At 38.7% G+C, this 22,499-nt stretch overlaps 1 protein-coding gene and 1 long non-coding RNA gene across 2 annotated transcripts; one reads left to right on the plus strand and one right to left on the minus strand.

The window, feature by feature from the left end:
• The first annotated feature begins 11,681 nt into the window (after positions 1–11,681).
• Positions 11,682–12,271, plus strand: LOC148845270 (uncharacterized). The gene is made up of 2 exons (XR_016101771.1): positions 11,682–11,895; positions 11,977–12,271. It is a non-coding gene; the product is annotated as an uncharacterized LOC148845270 (long non-coding RNA).
• A 2,035-nt stretch (positions 12,272–14,306) lies between these two features.
• Positions 14,307–16,435, minus strand: LOC148845271 (uncharacterized). The gene is made up of 3 exons (XM_088955865.1): positions 15,277–16,435; positions 14,878–15,157; positions 14,307–14,800 (listed from the first exon to the last, which is right to left on the minus strand). Exons 1-3 carry the CDS (start codon positions 15,841–15,843, stop codon positions 14,319–14,321), a joined length of 1,329 nt encoding a protein of 442 aa, XP_088811991.1. The 5' UTR covers positions 15,844–16,435; the 3' UTR covers positions 14,307–14,318.
• Positions 16,436–22,499: the final 6,064 nt, after the last annotated feature.

Here is a 22,499-nt window from a genome sequence, read left to right on the forward strand (position 1 = left end):
TCGATCCATTTTTCATAAAGTTTACCTTATATTTCAGCATTCCGGCTATGGTCTAATCCCTACTGTCTCTAATCCAAGACTCTTCTTCAAAATGATGAAGGTATTACTAAATTTGCTCTAAGACAAGTCCTTCTACCTTGTATAGAAGATTCTTCCTGTATTCCTTCCAAGAGGGTGGAAGTTTGACAATTATTACTCCAAATTGGAAAGATCCGGGAAGAATGGTGTTAAGAGATTGAATTCTTTTGACTATCACTTGTAGTTTGTGAATTTGCTCCAATGTGCACTTATAGTCATTCTACAATAAGACATCTGTGTATACCTACTTGTTGCACCTTGTACTTGAATTTCAAAGCCTTCCAAATTTCTTTTGGAGATAAAAATTCATTTTAGAAGTTGTAGATCTGGTCTGATAAGTCATTCAATATATGTCATCAACACAAAAGTGAATCCTCTTCTTGTTTTGCTCTTTCATTCTTTAACTTTTTACTATCTTTATTAGTGGGTTTAGGGAAAGAGGTTGTAGATTCAGATCTAGGAGATAATACAATTTCAGTGTGGTAAAAAAGAATATCATCTTGTCTTGCCATTGACTAAAATTTTCTTCATTGAATTGGTCAAGTCGAATAAGATCTTGGTTCATCATCTTGATCAAAGTTATGCTTGATTCCACCTCCATTGTAAAATAACGTTATAAAATTATTAGGAATTAGGGTCACTGAAACTTAGAGGAGAAACTTTAAGGCATGTCTAAAGACATTATCTTTAGAATATTATTTGCCCCCACTCAATTTTACTGAATTTGTTGATGGGTTATAGGCAAATCCATTCCTATGATACAATAAAGCCTTGGGCGAGATGAGTGATTTTCGAAAAACTTGTTTTAATTTGCTTGATGCATGCTCCTTAAGTAATTTCTAAAGAGTCATGGAGCAGAGGAAGGTGCCGGTTCAAAAAAGGCTCATTGAACAAAAATTGTGATTGTTAAAAGGTAGTTAACAGTTAATGACTATCAATAGTCAGCCTCGCACCAAAAGTCAAAGCCTTTTTTTGCCAACCATGTGGGTGTGCACGAGCAAAATGTGCCTCTAAAGAGCTCATTGTGCCGCACACACACGTGCGCACGTGTTGCATGGTAGCAAGTGTCCATACTCTCCTCTAATATTTTTAAGGAGTGTAAATAAGCTCCTATTTAAAAACTTAAAACAAGTTTAGTAATTTTTCAATGTGGGATATGTTGAAAACTAGTTTTAGTAAGAAAAAAAAACTATTTTTGTAAATATCTATGTAGGTGTGCTTTACATGTAATTAATCAACCAAACCCCATTTGATTTAATCTCTAATGAGATTAAAATCCAATAGCCACATCTCATAAAAATCTAATCAACAAAAACATTGGCGTTTTTGTTGCCAAGGAATAGATGGGTAAAGGTTTATTCATGTAAGTGTTTGATAACTTACATAAAGAAACAAAAGCATTTGTATAGAGGTGTAAATCGGGTCATGCCGCCCATGGCTCGGCACGAACTTGGCCCAGCACGACCCATATATATATTTATATGTTTATATATATTTTTATATATTATAGTTATATAATAATATATAATCAACAAAAACATTTGGCGTTTTTGTTGCCAAGGAATAGATGGGTAAAGGTTTATTCATGTAAGTGTTTGATAACTTACATAAAGAAACAAAAGCATTTGTATAGAGGTGTAAATCGGGTCATGCTGCCCGTGGCTCGGCACGAACTTGGCCCAGCACGACCCATATATATATTTATATATTTATATATATTTTTATATATTATAGTTATATAATAATATATAGTATATAATATATTGATAAAATTAATACTTTTTAATTTTATTATACTAATTTGTTTAATTATTGCATATATAAGCAATTTTATACACAAAATTCATATAAAATTAAAATTTTAAGTTTTTCGTCAATTTTTTTAAATAAATAGCTTTGGTGGGCCTAAGCTGTGGGCCGTTGAGCCGACCCCCAAATTTTTCACCTGGGAGTGGGCGGTTGTGCCGGCCTAGAATGGCCTATTTTACACCTCAACATTTGTATCCTAGAAGAGACTAAAGATTGGAGTTGGAGGGCCTTTGAACAAGCTATTCAAACTTTTGCCTTAGAAAAGCCACTACAACAAACAATACCAACAAGACTTAGGGACTTACCCATGCTGGAAAGAAAGAGTGTATCCTTTTGAAGATAACATAGGAATTGGTTTAACACCTTCTCAAGAGGTGGTGCTTTCTTGGTCAAATTGGGTTCCATCTCTGTCTCTAGAAATTAGATTTACCTATCTACATGATGGCCAACTATCAATGCCACCCGAGGTAGAAACTCTTTGGAAGGTTTGTTAATAGTATCTAGCTTCTCTTCCACCTCTGGAATACTGAAGAAATCTTTCATCTCATTGCCAACTTAGGTGGTAGTTTGAGTAGATTTATCACAAAACAAAAGATGGCTTACAACTGTGGTTCTTCGGGATGAGAGCCAAATGCAAAGGAAGATATGCAATTCCAAGGTCGATACCTATTTTGGATAGGAATGTCTAGTCTTTTCCTTTCTTACAGGTGGAGAAGATGAATGAATCTTCTTTCCCTCTCACAACTCAATGAGTCAACTCAGTTCATCTCAAACATGTGGCTTAGCTACCCCTCTCATTTTGTTGGAGAAACGGAAGTGTGGTGGTGAAAAATTAAAGGAAGAACCAAAAGAATCTGAAGAAGATAAGAGGAATATGAAAATGGAGAGAAGAAGAGAAGATGAAGAAGTTCACGTAGAGTTCTGGGTTTTCTTGTTCTTAGCTTCCTTGAACTGTCTTACAAAAATGCTTCGGATTACAAGAAATATAAAGTAGTTTCACTTTTACACTCAAGACTTTTCAGCTACCAACTCCCAAGACAACTACCATCTCGCAAGACAACCCACTTAATACAAAAGACAAAACATAAAGAAAAATTACAGAATTACCATTCTAACTTTTCAACACCCCCTCTTAATTTGTAATTTTCATTTGACATCTAAAATTCAGAAATTTTTTAGAAGCTAGGGGCTTGGTGAAGATATCAGCAACTTGATCTTCAGTCTTGATGAACTTCAATTCGATCTCTCCCTTCTCAGTTGACTCTCTAATGAAGTGGTGTCTCAGCTTAATGTGCTTTGTTCTTCCATGAAAAATCAGATTTTTAGTCATTGCAATAGCTGAAGTATTGTTATAGTAGATTGTAGTTGGGCCATCTTGCAAAAATTCAAGGTCTTTCAAAAGTCTTCTAAGCCAAATCGCTTCACAAGAAGCACTAGTAGCTGAAATGTATTCTGCTTCAGCTGAAGAGAGTGCTACAGTATTTTGATTCTTTGATGACCAAGAGATTATTTTACTTCCCAAAGAGAAAACATATCTAGATGTGCTTTTTCGGTCATCTATGGAACCAATGCAATCAGTACCTGAAAATCCAATCAACTTGCAGTCATTCTCACTTTCATATTTCAGCCCAAAGTTCCTGGTTCCTTTCGCATATCTAAGTATTCTCTTTGCTGATCCAAAATAAATCTTACTTGGCTTGTTCATGTATCTTGAAACAATGCTCACAACAAGAACAATATATGACCTTATGTTGGTGAGATAAATCAAGGAACCAACAAGGCTTTTGTAGATTGATGCATCTACAAATTTTGCTCCATCCTCTTTTGACAGCTTTTTATTGATAGTCATAGGAGTAGCTAGGGGTTTACATGTTGATATATGAAACCTTTTTAACAAATCATCAACATACTTCTCTTGGGAAATAAAAAATTCACCTTTTCTTTTCTTCACTTCAATCCCAAGAAAGTATCTCATTAACCCCAAATCAGTCATCTCATATTCCCTAGTCATTGCTAATTTGAACTCATTCAACAATTTTGGGTTGTTACTTGTATAAATCAAATCATCAACATAAAGACAAACAAGGATGAAATCATGCATACCTTCCTTCTTTATATAGAGTGACGGCTCATTTGGACTTTTTTCAAATCCATTCTTACGGAAATATTTATCAACCTTGCTATTCCATCCCCGAGGTGCTTGCTTTAGGCCATACAAAGCTTTTCAAACCTTATAAACCTTCTCCTCATTTCCTTCTATCACATATCCTTGTGGTTGTTCAACATAAACTTCTTCTTCTAATTCTCCATTTAGGAAGGTTGATTTCACATCGAATTGAAACACTTGCAGTTTTAGTTAAGCAGCAAGTGCAAGCACAATTCTAATTGTTTCCATTCTTGCAACTAGTGCAAAGGTCTCATGGAAATCTACCCTTGGCTGTTGGACATAGCCTTTAGCCACTAACCTTGCTTTGTGCTTTTGGATTGACCCATTTTCATTGAACTTTGTTTTGTAAACCCATTTCAGTCCAATCACTTATTTTTCTTTGGGTTTATTTACCAACTCCCATGTCTTGTTCTTCTCTATCATTTCAATTTCTTCATCCATAGCTTTCACCCAAACCTTTTCTTTTGAAGCTTCTTCAAACCTCAGTGGTTCTAATGCAGGAAATGCAACATCACAAGAATCAAATATTTCTTGAAGTGAACGTACCTTTCTTGGTGGAGTATCTGAATCTACATCACTTGGGCTTACTTGCCATGGATCTTAGCTTCTTGAACTTTAGGGATCCATTCTTGGACTAAAACTTGTTGAGCTTGATCATCTTGAGTTTGTTGGCCTTGCATTTGATGTAGTTGTTTCATGCTCATGGTCATTGGGCATCACTTCTTCTTCCTCTTCTATGACATATTTCTTTGTTTGTGGTAAATTTTCTTCAAAGTTTCATGCCCCTTCTTCATCAAATATAACATTTCTTAAAATTACCAACTCATTTATAGTTGGATTCAACAATCTATAACCTTTGGATTCATCACTATAACCAAGGAAGATACATTTCTCACCTTTTCCATCAAACTTCTCTCTCTTCTTTGAGGAAATGTGAGCATATGCAATGCAACTAAACACTTTAAATGATCTAACAGACTTCTTTTTGTGCCATGCTTCAAAAGGTGTTTTATTTTGCATGGCTTTAGTGGGAGAACAATTTGATATGTGAACAGCAGTATGAATTGCTTCAGCCCAAAAATTTTTGGGAAGATTTTTACCATGCATCATGCTTCTTGCCATTTCTACAATGGTTTTATTTCGTCTTTCAACTACCCCATTTTGTTGTGGGGTATGTCTTATTGTCAACTCTCTTTTGATGCCTTGTTCTTCGTAAAACTTCCCAAATTCTCTCCATGTAAACTCTTTTTCTCTACTAGTCCTCAAAGCTTTTAATTTGTGATTATTTTGCCTCTCGACTAAAGCTTTGAATTGAATAAAAGTAGGCAATGCTTGTGATTTTGCATCTAAGAAATATACCCACATCATTCTAGTAAAATCATCAACAAATAGAAGAAAGTACCTCTTGTTGTTGAAGGAAGGTGTCCTCATGGGACCACAAATGTCAGCATGAACCAGCTCCAATGGTGCCTTTGAATGCCATGATCTCTCTGAAAATGGTAGCCTATGATGCTTCCCATAGACGTAGCCTTCACATACTTTATGTTCTCTATCAATTTGAGGAAGTCCAATCACCATATTCTTATGATTTAACAAAGAAAGACTTCTAAAATTTAAGTGTCCGTCTCTTAAGTGCCATAACATGGACTCATCCAACTTCTCACTCTTCAGCCCATAGTTCACATCATAGGACATGGTTAATGGAAACACATTATTTGCAGCCATTTTTACTCTAGCAATGATTTGACCTTTCTTCTTATCAGTTATTACACATTCATCATTGTCAAAATGCACCTCATAACCTTTTTGTATAAGCTGTCCAACACTAAGCAAATTTTGAATCGAACCAGGAACATAAAGAACATCTGAAATGATTTTAGAATTGTCTTGCATAGTTTGGAGTGCAACAACTCCCTTTCCTTCAACACTTTGGAGTTTGCCATCTCCAAGCTTCACTTGAGAATTTACATGTTCATTCAGCTCTAGAAAACATTCTTTGTTTCCCACCATGTGGTTACTACAACCACTATCCAAATACCAAATTTATTTTGCCTCTTGTTGGGTATTCATACAAGAGTAAAATAGATGATTTTCTGAATCATCATTTTCAATATTGTGGACTTGTTCTTTCTCCTTAAATCTGTAATCTTTTGGAGCATGAAAATGATTTTTGCATTTTTTACATCTGAAAAAACAGTCTTGGGGAAAATGGTTGTCTTTCTTGCAAATAAAACAACCATTATTTTGCTTTTCACCTCTTCCTTTTCCATATGATCTACCTCTTCATCGTCCTCTTCCATTCTTTTGGTATCCTCTTCCTTTGCCTTGAAATGACCATTCTCTTGAAGTTTCTTTTTCACCATCATTTTTTTTCTTTTTGCAATGGTGAGTTTGGATTGAAAAGCTTGCTCCAATGAAGAAGATGAAATTTTTTTTTTCATTCTATCTTCATGAGTTTCAAGTGAGCTCATTAACTCATGCATGGATAGTTTAGTCAAATCTTTGGCTTCTTCAGTGGCAGCCACCACATGGTCAAATTTAACTGGTAAACTCCTCAAAATTTCTTTACAATTTTTTCATCTGAGATAACATCTCCATATGTTCTGATTTGATTTACAATACCAACAACTCTAGAAAAGAACTCTTGAACAGATTCACTTTCTTTCATCATAATATTATCAAATTCTCTCCAAAGAGTTTGAAGTTTTCCTATTTTCTTTGTACTCATTCTTCTTGTCTTCAATCCGTGCTGTAAGTTGTTCACGATTTTTTGGTTCTTCGTATCCATTTTCTACTAGCTCCTAAATCTCCTTGGAAATGAAAAATGTTTTCATTCATATGCTCCAATAGTCATAGTTTTCTTCATCAAAAATAGGAAGCAAAAATTTTTCAAAAGGATCTACTGTAGAGCTGCTCAAACTTGCTCTAGTTTTGAATGGTTCAATGGATCTTTGCTCTGATGCCAAAAGTTTGTTGGAGCAACATAAGTCTGGTGGTGAAAAATCAAAGCAAGAACCAAAAGAATCTAAAGAAGAGAAGAGGAATATGAAATTTGAGAGAAGAGAAGATGAAGAAACTCACGTGTAGAGTTCTAGGTTTTCTTGTTCTTATCTTCCTTGAGCTGTCTTACCAAAATGTTTAAGATGACAAGAAATATATAGTTTCACTTTTACACTCAATACTTTTCAGCTACTAACTCCCAAGACAACCCATTAATACAAAAGACAAAACATAAAGGAAAATTACAGAATTACCACTCTAACTTTTCAACACATTTCCAAGGCACCTTCGGATGGCATCCATCGATGATCTCCTTATAATGATAACCTCATCATCTACAAGAGCTCATTGGTAAAAACAGACCAAATAAGAAAGGAAAGAGAGACAATATTCTATAGGAATTTGACAGACACCACTATGGGAAAGAGGTTCAAATTTCAAATAGAGGCCACCCTTTACATTGGATCCCAACCTTGGGTAAGGTTAGCTTTGGCCTGCCAAACCGCCTCTCGACACTCCCACTGGCTCAAATAGAGGCCTCCCTAGGAAAGAGGTTCAAATTTCAAATAGAGGCCACCCTTTAGTTCGGATCCCAACCTTGGGTAAGGTTATATTTGGCCCGTTGAATTGCCTCTTAAATCTCCCGCCAACTTAATTTGTGGGACTGACCTACTTTTTGTTAGAATCCCCTTATAGTCCTCGGTTAACTTTGAAATTTGAGCATGAGGATTTCCTTGAAACCCCACCCAACTCCTCCAATCTCAAAGGAGAGGTATTCCATTCTCTAACTCCAAACACAAGTAGAGACTCAACTTGCTATGTTGTAGAATCCTTCGAAGCAATCTCCACTATGTTGCTTAGTTAGTATAATCCAAGAGGAGGTGAATCGGATACTAAAAACAATTTCTCCCAATTAAAGCCTTCTAAGGTGATGAATGGAAGAAAAATGAAATTGAAGGTTGTATGTGTGTGCGTGTGTTATGTAAATGGAGTAGAAAGTAATGAATAAAATTAAACCAGATCAACCAGAATCACATGGAGATTCTTATAGAGATTTGGCCAAATTCAAGCTTGTGTCTTCTCTTTAGGCAACCTCCTGAAAATTCCACTAAAACTGTTTGGGCTTTTGAGTGTCAGTCAAACCTTACGACCAATAGGGCTTCTAGGTGCTTGCAATACCTTGGATAGACTTTCAAGTTTTATTCTAACCTGAACAAATGGCTTAAGAGTACACCAGATGCAACAATATAATCTCAAATACAACAGATATTCCTCTCAAGAGGTAGATAATACATATCAGATGCAAAACCAACTATATTACAACGAGAGAATGTACAAACTAATATAGGCTCAACTCTTAAAAGAGATTCACAAATCTCAGTGAGAAACAACTAAGCCTAGAACTGCAATACTCTATTATGGGATGAGGGAAGAGAGTATAGAAATGAACTTGTAGACTTTAACTCAACCCACTCTAATACTAGTTGATGTATATCAATGAAGAAGGAAAATGAAAAGAAAATTTTCAATGTGAAATTAGAGAGAAGAAAGAAGCAAAATGAAACTTTGTTAATATGAGGAGTGGTCATAAGGTGGCAATAGGTTGGGGGCTCACTCACTATTGGACTTGTTCATGGGCTAGGCTTAGCTTGAGCTTTTACCAATATTTGAAAGGGCCTAGCCAAAGCCTAACCAAGAAGCAATGTATAATTATCATGGGTTGAGCTTGAATTCCAACTAGTGAACAAGTTTATTCACCAAGGATGCAAGTTAGACTAGGTTAGGTTGGGTTGAGGTCACCCCTACCCAACCCAACGTTCTAAATTAACCCCAAACAAAAATCCTAACCAAACCCAACATTCTACCATAACCCTAACCCCGACTAATGAACTTGTAGACTTGTTCAACCTAGAATCCCTTAATGCCATCCAAGCTCAAATTCAACTTTGGGCTGGGTTGAACCCAACATTTTTCCCACCCTATTAAAATCTCTTAAGTTCTCTTAATCTTTGAATAAGAGACTAAGCTCAATTTTTGTTATCATATATTGACCATATTTTTTAGTGGTATTTGTTTGTTTTGATGTCTTTGTTGGTTCTTTTGGTACAAAGGTGAAAAAAGAATTTCAAAATGATTAAAATCTATTATGAATTCTAATAGATCTTTTACTAAAAGTATAAAATCACGAGGCCATCAATAATAAAACAGATACTATAGCATGAAAATCACTAATGACAGCTTGCTATTAAGGTTTTGTTTTGGAGGAGTACAAATACAAATATGTAGAGTACAAAACTATGTACTTTGTATTAGGGTAAATCTCTTAAACTACCCCTACTGTTCATGAAATTGACAAACTATACCCTTACTGCTTACATATTGTCTTAAAACACCCTTAAGTTTTTTAATAATTGACATTGTCGCTAAGTGCTAATGGAAGGAAACGGAATGTTGAATTTTTCCTCCACTATTCCTCAAATTTCATCCCCTATTTCACCATTCACCTCTGCTCTCTCAACCTCCACATGGAATTGCTCTTCTGGCAATGCTTTCGGCACAATGGGTCTCCACCCGCACGTTAAGTCCAACAACATAGCATCGAAAGAAAACACGTCGAAGATCATTGTGGCCTTCCCTTTATTCTCTTTCAAAATTTCAAAGGAAACACGTTGGATCTTTCAGAGAAGGGTAGCCTAGTGTGTAAGCACAACAATGAAAACTAAAATGACTAATGCTTTTCATAAATACCTAAAAATATTGCCGCTGATTGAGTTGCATCGCTAGAGATTCAAATCCACCGGATTCAGGCCCATGTTTTAAAGGAATGGCGAGCGAGATCCAAACCCAACAAAGACATATTTCTAAAACATCTCAAAACCCAGTGAGGGTGAGCTGCCATAATATATAAACAGGGGGAGAGAGTCCAAGATATTCATTTAAGGGGTTAATTCTATTAAAAAACCTTGGAAATCTTGCATGTTGAAGCTTATCCATGTGTACTTAAAACTTTTCACTCATCACTATGTAGAAGAACTGGGCTCCTCGCCGCCACCTTGATGCTCTTCATCTCTCCCTCTATTTCTATCCCTCTCTATAATTGCTTCGAAGATTGTTTTCCATTCCCAGATCATTGAAAACTCAAATCTTTTTGGTGGGAAAGATGTCTGGAAAAGGCGAAAGGTCTGATTACATTCTCAGCTCTAAACACCAAAACGGACAAGAAAAACGGTCTCTCACTCTTCTAGAGCAGGCTTATGGTTCCCTGTCGATTGTATCCATCATCTCTTGAAGTCCAGGATTGCATCAAATGGAAGAGTAGGGGCAACAACTGTTATGTATTGTACAACAATCTTGGAGTATCTTACTACAACTAACCCATATCACAATTCTTCAAGGGGTCAAAAAGCTTCAACAGATAAATCTCTCTCTATCTCTCGGCTATTTATCGAGCTTGAACTGATAAAAGCTCGTGCATCTCTGGATAAGATCCACAAGGTGCGTTCAAAATTTGAACAAATACAAGTTCTTTGAAAGTGGTGTTGTAGTTGATGTATGGAGCTATTGTGACTGTCGATATGTATGCGTTGGGAGCCATTATGCTCTTAGAGGCCATAGACGAACACCGCTGCAGCCGATGTGATCTTCGGTGATTCACCCAAGAAGATCAACAGTGCCTTCGACGAGATGTATATCACTACCAGTGCCTTTTCACCTCCTCTAGATCCAAACTTGCCATGACCTATTTCACCGTCATTGATTCTCTCTCTCTCACCATCCCCTTCATTCTCTCTCGCCCCTATTTCATCACCACTTTGCAGTAGCGGCTGACCTCTCTGGTAGCAATCTAGTAACATGTAATGGCCCCTGTGGGTTCATTATAATAGTGGTCGGATACAGACGACAACTGTGGTGGCAACGGCAGTGGAGGGACGGGGAGTGGAATGAATGTGGAGTGGTTTGATGTAGCTGCCTCTGGGGAGAGGGATTGTGAAGAAGAAGGGAGAGGGACGAAGGGCACAATTGGGTTTTAAAGAAAAAGTATACATCACGTGGTGTCACATGTATATGAATTTCAATGGAACATTAGCGGATATTAACGCTAGGGGAAGAGCTAGTCAATTGTCAGAAAACTTAAAGGTACTTTAAGACAATATGTAAACAATAAGGATACAGTTTGTCAATTTCGTGAACAGTAGGGATAGTTTAAGAGGTTTACTCATTGTATTGTTTTGTATGTATTTATACTGTGCATATTTGTACTCTTTCCAAACTGATCCTAATGGTGCGTTTGGTTTTTGAGAAATGGATGGGAAAGGAAATATATTTGAAGAATATTCTTTTTTTCCATGTGTTTGTTTCAAATGAAAACCTGAGAAAGGAAAGGAAACACTAGGGACACAAGTTCCCAAAAATCGGTAAGAAGAGTTGCACTAATTTGGTGAGACCTCGTTGAGAAAGGAAAAAAGGCGAGAAAATTTTGTCTAAAGCCCTCTCATAGACATCGTCGCCTCCCTTCTTCTCATTCAATGGTCACACCTCCGATATTCTTGTTGGACCATAACTGTAGTTCCGACACTATCTCTTCATTCCCATTCTTTTTTATACTATTTTTCTCCTATTCCCTTTTAATGGGTGGGCATTGAAATCTCACTGCCAGCTCCATCCGTCCTTGGTCATCCAGACCTCACTGATGGCATTCTCGGCCAAGGCAGACTTAGATCTGGCATGATTGAACCATATCTATCTTCTAACCGGATAGTCATTTGAGTTTATTTGCAAGATCTCCAAATATGGATTCTGGAATATGGTTGTTCCAGGTCTGGACTTTGTTCTTCGGCATGGTAATCTTTTTATTCAAACATTTATTTTTTGTTTTGGTTGAAATCAGATCTGAGATTTTGTGTTGTTTTTTGTTATTTCAGGTAATCACAAACAACAAAGCATTTGATTTCTGCTTCAGGTAACAGGTGATCTCAGATCTAATATTTTCTTTCACTACCTTTTTTTTTAGTTTTTTTTTTTTTACACATCGCCAATTTAGAATGTGATTGCAATATCTTATATGCACCTCATTGTTGCCACATGGCAAATTTACACATTCATGTGGTCGACCATGCAATGTCATTGAAGAAGGTGAGAAAGGATGAAAAACTTGGTTTAATATGTTTCTTGTTAAATTTTCTTAGAAAACAAACACAAAAAAATGAATTTTGATCATACTGTTTCTAGGGAAACAAGCACCGGATGCAAAAATGGGAAAAATATATATAAGATTAAATGAACATGACAGTTTGTAGTGAGATTATAATACTTTTGTACAATAGTAGTAGAGTCAGTTTGCTCAAGAGTTAACCCTAAGCCAACCTAAAGTGAGGTTAGGTTGGCAAAAGTCAACACTAAATCAACCTAATGTGAAGTTAGGTTGGCAAAGTCAACCCTAACCCCAACCAAATCATCAATCTGAACCAAGGCAACCGACTTTTTCAAATTGGGTTTGGGTGGGTTTAGGCTGACCTGGAAAGTTACAACCCCATCATTCATCCAAATTAAAGGGTTGGAGATTAACTCATCCAAAGAGGAGGGTGCTTGCTACAGAAGAGAGGGCTCTTTCAACTCTTAGAAGATAGTTCTAGCTAGGCTTCTCTAAACAAATTTAATTTAAGAACTCGGACGCCTTTTCCTTGATATTACAATGCTTTATATGGAAAACATGTGTTGGAGCCTTAAATGTAAAATTAGTTGTTAAAGTTTTTAATAAAAAGCTACTATATCTCTTGTACCGGCCTACATGCGCATCAGGTGAAATTTAGGACACAACAAATATAGGAACAACCACATAGTTTAATTTAATGGACCATCATTCAAAAAAAGAAAAAGAAAGAAAGAAAGAAAACGAACATAAATAAAGGAACTAAATACATATTCTAGTTATTAAATTTCTCTACAAGTAAAATGAACAAGTTATTCAAATCACAGAAGGATAGTTCCATCCAATTACACGTTGATTTTTGGCATATTCTATGTTTTTGCAAGTCTTGCCCTGATTCTTGAGACATTGCTACAACTGGAAAATTCTTAATGCCCAAAACAATCTAAGCTGGCATTAGATTGCACTATTCAGATGTCTGAAGTCTGAAATAGTTGCTTTTCAGATGCCATAGCCGTTTGGATGTGCTTCTTAATATTAGGATTGAAATACATTTTCAGATCTTAAAATGAAAGTGGTTGGGCGAGTGCTTAATGCGCTCAGAGACCATTCAGACCTCGATAAATGATGATATTATCCTCATAAAAATTAAGAATGACAACAATTTGTCCTTCCAATAAAACCCAAAAAATTAGGTCATTCACCCTATTTTTGAATTGAGAAGAAGCTCACCACCATCCTCTCTGCAAGCAAGCTCCATCGCCATTTCTCTATGAACCTTCACTTCGAACCAAATCTGCTCTCTTCTTGTTTCGAATTGAAGAACCTTCTCTTCGAACTGAATCTGAAGAAGCTCCCTCAAAAACCCTCACAATCTTCAGTTTTTTTTCTTTTTTATTGCCATGCTTGTTGGATAAACAGGAATGTTTTATGCTATTCAACTATTCGGATTTATGCTATTCAACCATTTGGATTTGTTTTCTTTGTGGTATATGGATAAACAGGAATGATTTTCGTTTGATTTGCTTTACCCAGATTCTCTGTAAGATTTATCATTAACCAAATGTAGTTGGGGAGAAGAACTGACCCAGATTCATTTTCTTTGGAGTTTTTTTTTTTCTTTTAATTTTGTAATTTTCTTTAATTTATCGAATATGGGGAACAACCCATCTTTAGATTCCTTGAAATATGTTGGTAGAAGACAATTGGGCAACTTCAAAACCATCTCGTTGAAACCAGTTTAATCCCATAATTGCATTTTTTTTTTTTAGGGAAAGAACTCCCTGTTCTAGTGTTTTGTGGTCACGCAGTTTGCATTATCGGGTTACTTTATTAATTATTAACTATTTTTCGTAATTATTATATATTTTATTAATTTTTTGTGCGATTTTAATACTATTTTAAGTTTAATAAATTTTTTTTAATGAAATAGTACAAATTGAGTTCAAATGTATCAAATAGTCTATTCTAAGGATAAAATAGTAAGGCAAAGTATTCAGATCCTCTAAAAAGTAAAAAAACATCAATGACACACACATATATATATATATATATATATATATATATATATATATATATATGTGGCAAATGAGGCACAATAAAGTATTAACCCTGAAATCAGATGCTCACTCCGCCGTTCATCCTCCTCCTCTTAAACATTCCAATTAACTTTGTCGGCCCCCTTAACAGCAATGGACCAACATTGTATAATCTTCTCTTCCAGTACTTCAACAGCAATCGAACAAAGTGGCTGAAGAGGATAAGAGCCATCAACCCAAACCACCCATATACCGTCCATAACGTTATATAATAGGTGCTAATATCATCTTTTACCAATACTTTTCTCGGTAGCGGCACAACAGTGCTAAACCATTCTATCACCGCGGTCATGTACGATATGGCAAACGCATACGTGAGTGCCATTGAAGAGATGGCCACCCACATGATCACCATCAGCATCCACATAAAAATCCTACTCTTCACTGGTAATCCGCTTATGAGCAATAAGATTATGCTCATAGAGACCAACAAACCTAATGTGTTGCTTCCCAATATTACTCGGAATTCATATGGGCTTTCATCAGCTATTACAGACATTCCTGCAAACCGTATCTTCGAAACATGGTCATAATCACCAAGTCAAAATTTATATCCTTCTCGTCTTGCTGCCAAATACCAGCTGTTTCGTTGAAGTATTTGGTCTCTTGCCAGACACCACCTGGAAGGTTAACTCCCACCTGAAATCCCACGGTTGCAATCAGTGAAGCCACCACCATCAAACTGCTCTGCATATTTTCCATCCATTTTTTGTTTTCATTAGAATTTTTCCATCGCGACGCAGGTGATTGAACTGCTGGTGACGGGCCTTTATCTTGTGTAACTAAGGGCTCATCGTTAACTATCTTAATTTCGCCATCTCTTGAAGCTATCAGCTTGTTTTCAATATACTTGCTATTCTGCCATGCAAATATCTTACAGTCTGCGGGAAATTAACATATATAGCAAGACGAACAAGTTGATGATCAATAAAAATAAATAAAGAAGAACGAACATGATACCAACCCATATGTCATACCTCAACCTGCTTATTAGCCACTGCAATATGGAGGATAGTGTTGCCACTGTCATCTTTGGAGTTCACAAACTCATCGTCACTCACTAAGCTCAACAATAGCTCCAGCACCTCTAATCGGTCATGCTTCACACAAAGGTGTAGAATGGTCTGCCCATGATCGACACGGACCCTAGCTGCTTCGGGTCTCACCCGAACTAGCTCTCTGAGGACATCTACTCGGCCTTTCATTGCTGCTAAATGAAGAGGGGTTTTCCCATCACGATCACGAACGGAGCAAGCATCAGCCCCAACCGATACCAACTCCTTTACGATTTCAGTATATCCTTTTGCCGATGCCAAGTGAAGGGGTGTGCGTCGTCGTGAGTCAAGCTCGAAAACAAGTTCAGGCATAAGGCGTAGAAGCTCTCTAGTAAAATCAACATGCCCAAGAATTGCTGCTATGTGCAAAGGAGTCTCCGCCGAGCAATCCACAATCACTCTATCAAGAATGAGCTCGTCCTCTTTGATCAATCCAATCAAGGAATTTACGCTCCCTTTTAGTGATGCTTCACGAAGTCTTCTTTCCATTCTCGCGCTCGCTTAGTTGATTCTCAGTGATTAACTCACTCACGTACTAAGGAACTTTGATGTAATCTGTCTTGGATTAATAGTGATTAGAGAAGCGACAGTTGGGATCTAGAGCAGTGAACCTGGTGCACCCCAGTAGGATGGATATACACGGTAACTCAAGTTGAAGAGAAGTGGAGCCCCGCTGAAGAATCCTGCTGGATATACACAAAACATCGATCAGCCAGAGCTGAATTATCATGGTTGAAATTTTTGTTGTTCCTTGAGAGCCAAATACACCAAGCAATCACCAAAATTCTGCAAAGATATTTAGCATTTCCCCCTCCATGTTAGGGTTTAAAGAAGACATCCAGCTGCTAACCCATTTAAGAAAAGATGCTTCATTCTGAACCGAGGACCCAATACACAAATTAAATTAGAACCAAACCAGTATGAACAGAGCATGAAAAATAAAAGATAACAATGTACTATAGCCTGCATTAATACTCTGTTTGATCATCTGCATTAATTAATTAAAGTTAGAGCATGTCGAAGATGTAGTTATATTATGCCTTTGGACGTCGAAATTAATAGCAATAACTACTATGAGATTCCATCACATTAAGATGTCAGGCTGCACCCCAAACTTCCATATAGAGATTTCCAAATCAATTTTTCATAGTCATCCCACCAAGATTTGGCAACATGACATGTGACCTTGAGAAGTAAGGCAAATCTAATTATACCCTACTGTTTACATATTGTCTTAAAGTATACATAAGTTTTCTAACAAGCATCCATAAGTTTTCTAACATTTGACTAAATCTTCCCCTGCCTGTTAGTGTTCATTAATATTTCATCATAATCCGTTCATATATGACAGCACGTGACATAGAAAATTCTTTAAAATCCAGAATTATCCTTTTGCAGTGGATTTTGCCATCCATTATTCTTTAAATTTTCAAAATATTGTTCAACAAACTCCAAAAGAGATTTCAGCCTAGCATCAATAAATTTTGAAATTTTAACATTTATTGTTCGCCATTAAAACTCTCATCACATTTCCTATCTCTCTCTCATACACACATAGCCGTGCATATATCTTTGTACCCAGTTCTGTTTCTGGACTACCTTAAATCAGTTGTCCTTATGTTAGGTGTGGATGTTGGTCTAGGTAGAGAAGGTTTCGTTTCAACTTTTAAGGAGACACAATCTTTAGGTTGAGAAGGTTTCTTTTCAGAACTTTTAAGGAGAAGAATGAAGAGGATATAGGATTGATAGAGTTAGAAATTCCCCCTGGCCAGCCGTCTTCTTATGTTTTGTATATCAGTGAGAACAAAAAGAAATTCAAATTTCTAGGTATTTTGCGAAGACCCTGACATAATCTAATATATACCAACGATGGTGGAGGTTTCTCTGTCTTGCACTCTGCTGAAACAAAAAGAGATATGTGAGCAAAGAATGGTGAACTCTGTATTGGGATCTGAAGGGCAAAAAGTGGTGTTCGTAGTGGAACACAATCCCCATCTCTATGATTGGATATTTTGGATTTGACGAATATTTCATGAAACCCAGGTGAGTAAGCCTACTATGAAATTGCCCTTATTTTACATATTTTCTTTTTCTACTCTCTCTTTCATTATCTTTTTGTCCTTCAAAATTTTGTTCTTTGGTAGAAGCACTATCCAGTTAAACTATCTTTTCTGTTATTTGTATCTTCAAATGCTATTTTCTAATTTCTATCTACTTGTTACTCATTTGTTCTCACTTTGTGATTTGACATATGTGAATCGACTAGTGTTGGAGATCATTGATTTATTACAAACAAGGGTTAAGATCATTTTTGTTATTATTGAGTTGTGATTTTATTTTATTTTATTTTATTTTGTTCTTATCTATGAGAGATTAGGTTTGGTGGTCTTGGATTGGGATCCATGTTGAGTGTCAAGGGTCCGAGGCAGTAGGTTTGGCAAGCTTATTCAAATGTTACATTTTGAAAATTAAAGAAGAATGATGAGTAAAATAGTCTTCTCCATCTCTCAATTAACAGGTGCTAATAAAAAAGAGAATTTAGTCAAATGTCAGAAAACTTAAGGGTACTTTAAATCAATTTCTAAATAGTAGGGGTGAGTAAGTTAATTTCCTAAAACTTAGGGGTATTTTAAGAAATTTTCCCTTTCCAATATAATTTTGCATATATTGTTAAAATCTCTCCAATATTTTTTGGCCGTTGCTGAAACTATGCCCTTAGTTCTAACTAATGTATCGTACATATCTTTGTTACAAATAAAAGAACATTTATTTCATGTGACATCGGGTTGTTTTGATAAATCCCGCTCATATTAGTATTTTGTATGAAACCATATAGTCATTATAATATGAACTTAAGTTATCACAACTAATAGATAGACTTATCCTAACAAGATTGTCATTCTCACACTACCAAAGGTAGTGGAGCAATGAGTCTCAATTATTTAGATTGTAACAAAATGTGTGAGTACAAGTGTTTACAAGAAACATTGAACTAGACCAAACCTAGTTTGTTCTTGAGCTCTGTGACAAGCGGAATAATTGGGTGTTGCTTTTAATCCATAAATTTAATATTAATATAAGATTGAATATCAAATTTTTCTATCATTGATATGCGAATGAGTAAGACCTTTTGGGGTCAAATACCTAGGTATGTTAGGATATTTAAGGATGATATGTCAATTGATGATGATCAATGTCATAAGATTTGCTATTATGTTAAGACATAGAGAATACTTTGTACAACTCTCTAAATTTTTAAATCTGCTAGTTATAGGATTATATGCATCCTTAATAAAGGATCCATTGGTGTTGGAGTTGGACATCATGTCATAAAGATAATTAGAGAAAAATTCCTTTCCCTAATGTAATGTGAAGTATTATTAATAGAGAGATTAATTACAAGTAATAAATTGGTTTTTATTGACTTAATTCTTATATAATGGGTTAAACCAATAGATTTAGGCCTATATGATGGGTCCTAAGTGTTTTAAGTATTTAGACACTTAATGGGCCTAGTACTTAAGCCTGATCGAATTAAAACATTAAGGGACCGGACCCATTAGCTTATGTGAAGCATTCTCTCATTAAGTTATGGGTTCCACGTCATATAAGATGGAGTCTACCATTTAGAAAATGTTATTTCCTTAATTATTAAGGTGCTAATGATCAGTTAAAGGTCTCATATAAACATCGTAGTCAAACTGTCAACTAGATAGTCTAATATGATTAGGATTTGACTAGTTTCACTAGAAAAAAAGATTCTAGTAGTTTTTGGGCTGGATTAAGAGGGAGATTCTCATCAACTTAATCCTAATTATATTACGAATCATATATAGACATGGAGGGGACTCTAGTGGCCCTCTATGGTCTATAAATAAAGTACAATATGTGGGAATCGAACTATGCTAGTTCTCCTTCACATTGTTCTATCCTTATGAGACAAATTTTTCTGTTAGGATGATGCTGCACGATTTGGGCACTCCTAGCTAGCTGTGACCTGGTTTCTGACTGGAACGAACGATACCTGAGAGGAAGGAAAAAGTGAAGGGTTCCCGGGGAGTTGTCCCGGTGGGAACACTCCGATGGCTAAGTTAGAACTGGAGGAAATCTCAAAGAGAGTAGAGAGTAAGAGTGCTCAAAGTGCTTAAGCTTCAATACCTTTTCTCTGTGTGGGTTTGGGTTCTTTTATGTTGGAGTTTGGTCATACCTGGCATAACCGCCATCGCCCTTGCCATTACTGTCAGGGCAGGTGTGGCAGAAGCAGGTTGCCACCACAAACTGTCATTGCCAGGTACGGGCGTGACAGACGTGTCATGCCTTCCAGAGGAGGCAAACAGAACGCCGCCTAGCAGGCAGAACGCCACCTGGCGAGGGATCAGAGCCCTGCCACTGGGTTCGGTGGGTACGGATGTTAGACAGGGCTCCCCATAGCCTACCGAGCTACCGCGCACCGGACTGTCTGGGGCAGGTTTGTCCCTGTACCGAGGTGCTGAGGTGCCTGCACTGGGGGGAGGGAGGACGATGCTGCCCCAAGGTGCTCGGGACACTTAACCACAAGCCAGGGTGCTTCCTTTTTGGGAAGGAAGAGCTCCGGGCCCCTTAGAGGGAGCTCGGGCCCCTGGGAGAGCTCGGGACCTTCCACACTTGGTGGAAGTCAAAATTGGCCAGACGTCAGTCCCCGGCGAGTTGCTTAAATCGCCGAGTGGCCAGCGTTGGACTCAGCGTGTCTCTCCCGTCGAGTTGCGGTCGTGTTGTCAGGCTGAGCTGTACACTGGGCCAGGTCATATACACGTGTCCCCGGGCTATGAGGTCGGGCCAAATCACCCTTCATCAATTGCCCCCACTCCCCGTGCTGGGGGTGGTGACCCAACGCGGAGAATTCATGACGCGCCGGGTGGATTTGGCTTGGTTCTCGTGCCACCCTGTCAGGTGACTCGTTGGCCAGACCGCTCTGGCATTCGATTCGTTCGGAAGGAAGACTTGGGTCGCGTACAGCTTACGTACAGACGTCACGCGATCTAGACTTCGCGGACGCCAAAAAACGTGCTAAACCGATTTCGCCTTGAGAGTCCCGCAACCGGTTTTCTTGAGGACCGTTAGATCGCTTCGATCCTGGCCATTGGCGCACGGGCCCATTGGCTATAAATAACAGGGGACCCTAGTCATTTTCTTTCGCCACTAAGTACCTTTCGTCTACCGTGAGCTCCCGTTTGGGGTCTTCAGCTCGGGTCTCCTAGTCCGGTTTCGTCATTTTCCTGGTGAGTCCCCGAGCTTCCCTTTCTCCTTTTTTCCCAGTTCATTCCTTTCTATGTCTAGCGGGGACAGTCTTTTAAACGAATCTGAGGTGGGTACCTCGGGTCGGGGTGACCCTGCCGTCGCCCGTCCTTCCCACGAGGCTCGGGTGACCTCGGGCAAACTGGTGTCTACCTCTCGTCGAGGTCGGGTGCCGGACCAATTCGGTCCATCTGTCATGATGCAGTAGAGGCTTCAGCACCTCATCCAGCAATTCAACCTACCCCAGGAGTACTCGTACAATCTTCCCATCGGCAACTTCCCTTGGGAGCACGGTCCATATGAGATTGTGATCTTCAGGGAACAACTCATTGGTGGGCTTCATCTCCCGCTCCACCACCTTATTCCCAAGGTGTTGAGGCTCTTTAGCATCACGTTGGACCAACTCCACCTCAATTCTATTCGGAACCTGGTCGGGACTATCTCCCTCTCTTCCGAACAAAACTTCCGTTTAGACGCAGATATCCTTTGCTCCATCTTGTTAATGAAAAAGTGTGCCTCTGGTGCTCCACCCGAGCACGGGTAGACCTACTATCTGTCCCCTCGCCCGGGTTTCAAAATGCTACACAAGTTCCCAAGCAAGGTCCCGGCTTAGAAGCGGGACTACTTTGTAGTCTGAAGCAACACAAAGTGGCCATTCCTTACCAACTGGAGGGTGGCCACTCAAGCTCCCAGCATTGCTCTTAACCAGAAGACGTGGGAGACCTTTCATTCATGGGCTCAAGCCGGGTTCAATCACAAGGACTACATTGCTGAAGAAAAGCTCATTCAGGCCGGTTTGAGCCTGGGTAGGTCGATTTCCACTTTAGCGTTTTGTTCAATCAGCCTAGTGTCTTCGAATTTTACTGACGCCGAGCTCTGTTGCAGGTCCTATGGAGGAAGAGAGGATTATCGGTCCAAGGCTCCTCCGTCAGATGAAGAAGAGGAAGGAGCGGGTTGCCAAGAAGGCGCACGTGGAAACCTCAAGGACCCCTACCCCTGAACCCGATCTCCCGCAGGTCCCCTCTTCGAAGCCTGAGCTCCCTAATGCCCCTCCCGTGATAGACTTGGAGGGGGACTTACCACCTCGGGGGCCTGAAGCGGCGGTAGAGTCAATCGCCGAGCCAGCCGAGGCTGCCGCTGAAGTCCCAAATCTCGTCGGGGCTGCTGCCAAGGTCCCAAATCCTGCCGGAGCTACTGCCGAGGTTTCTGAGGGGTCGGCCCATTGTGCCGCGGATACGGCGGCATCCAGCTCGGGGACTGAGGAGGAGGCAGAGAGCATCATGAATCCCGATATCAGCCTTGAAAGAAGTAAGAGGGTTGTTATCACCGCAGAGGTTGTAGATTGGGCCGAACTCTCTCCTGGTCAACTCGGGGCCCGCGCTGCAACCCATGCCATGGTGGTGAGTTCACTCCCTAATAGCCCCCTCTCTCTCTCTCCTTTCTTTCTTTCTTCTTTCTTTAGTATTGACCAACCTCCTTCTGCCAGGTGAACACTGTTGTGCACACGCTGACCTTTCAGTCCAACAAACACTTGAGGCGTGCTCTGGCTGCTGAGGAGTCATCTCGCGCGGATCACACTGATCTAAGGGTAGCTTGGGGCAAGATTCACCAGTTGGAAAGTGACGCTACCGCCCAGAAGAGCTTTATCGAAGCCTACTGTTGGAGAAGGAGGAACTGGCCCGCGAGAGGGATAGGCTGAAGGCCGAGGTGAACGGGCTCAGAGCAGGTCAGGAAGCCTTGAAGCTCGAGGCGGAGAGTCTCAAGGCGTGTCAAAGGGCTTTGCAGCTCGAGGTGCAGGGGCTCAAGGAAGCCAAGGGGGTCTTGGAGAACGAGGTGGAGTACCTCAAAGATGACATCAAGGAGAAGACTGA

The sequence above is a fragment of the Nelumbo lutea genome, chromosome 7 (assembly GCF_056320005.1).
Source record: "Nelumbo lutea isolate HS-2025 chromosome 7, American lotus-T2T, whole genome shotgun sequence".
Classification (NCBI taxonomy): Eukaryota; Viridiplantae; Streptophyta; class Magnoliopsida; order Proteales; family Nelumbonaceae; genus Nelumbo; species Nelumbo lutea.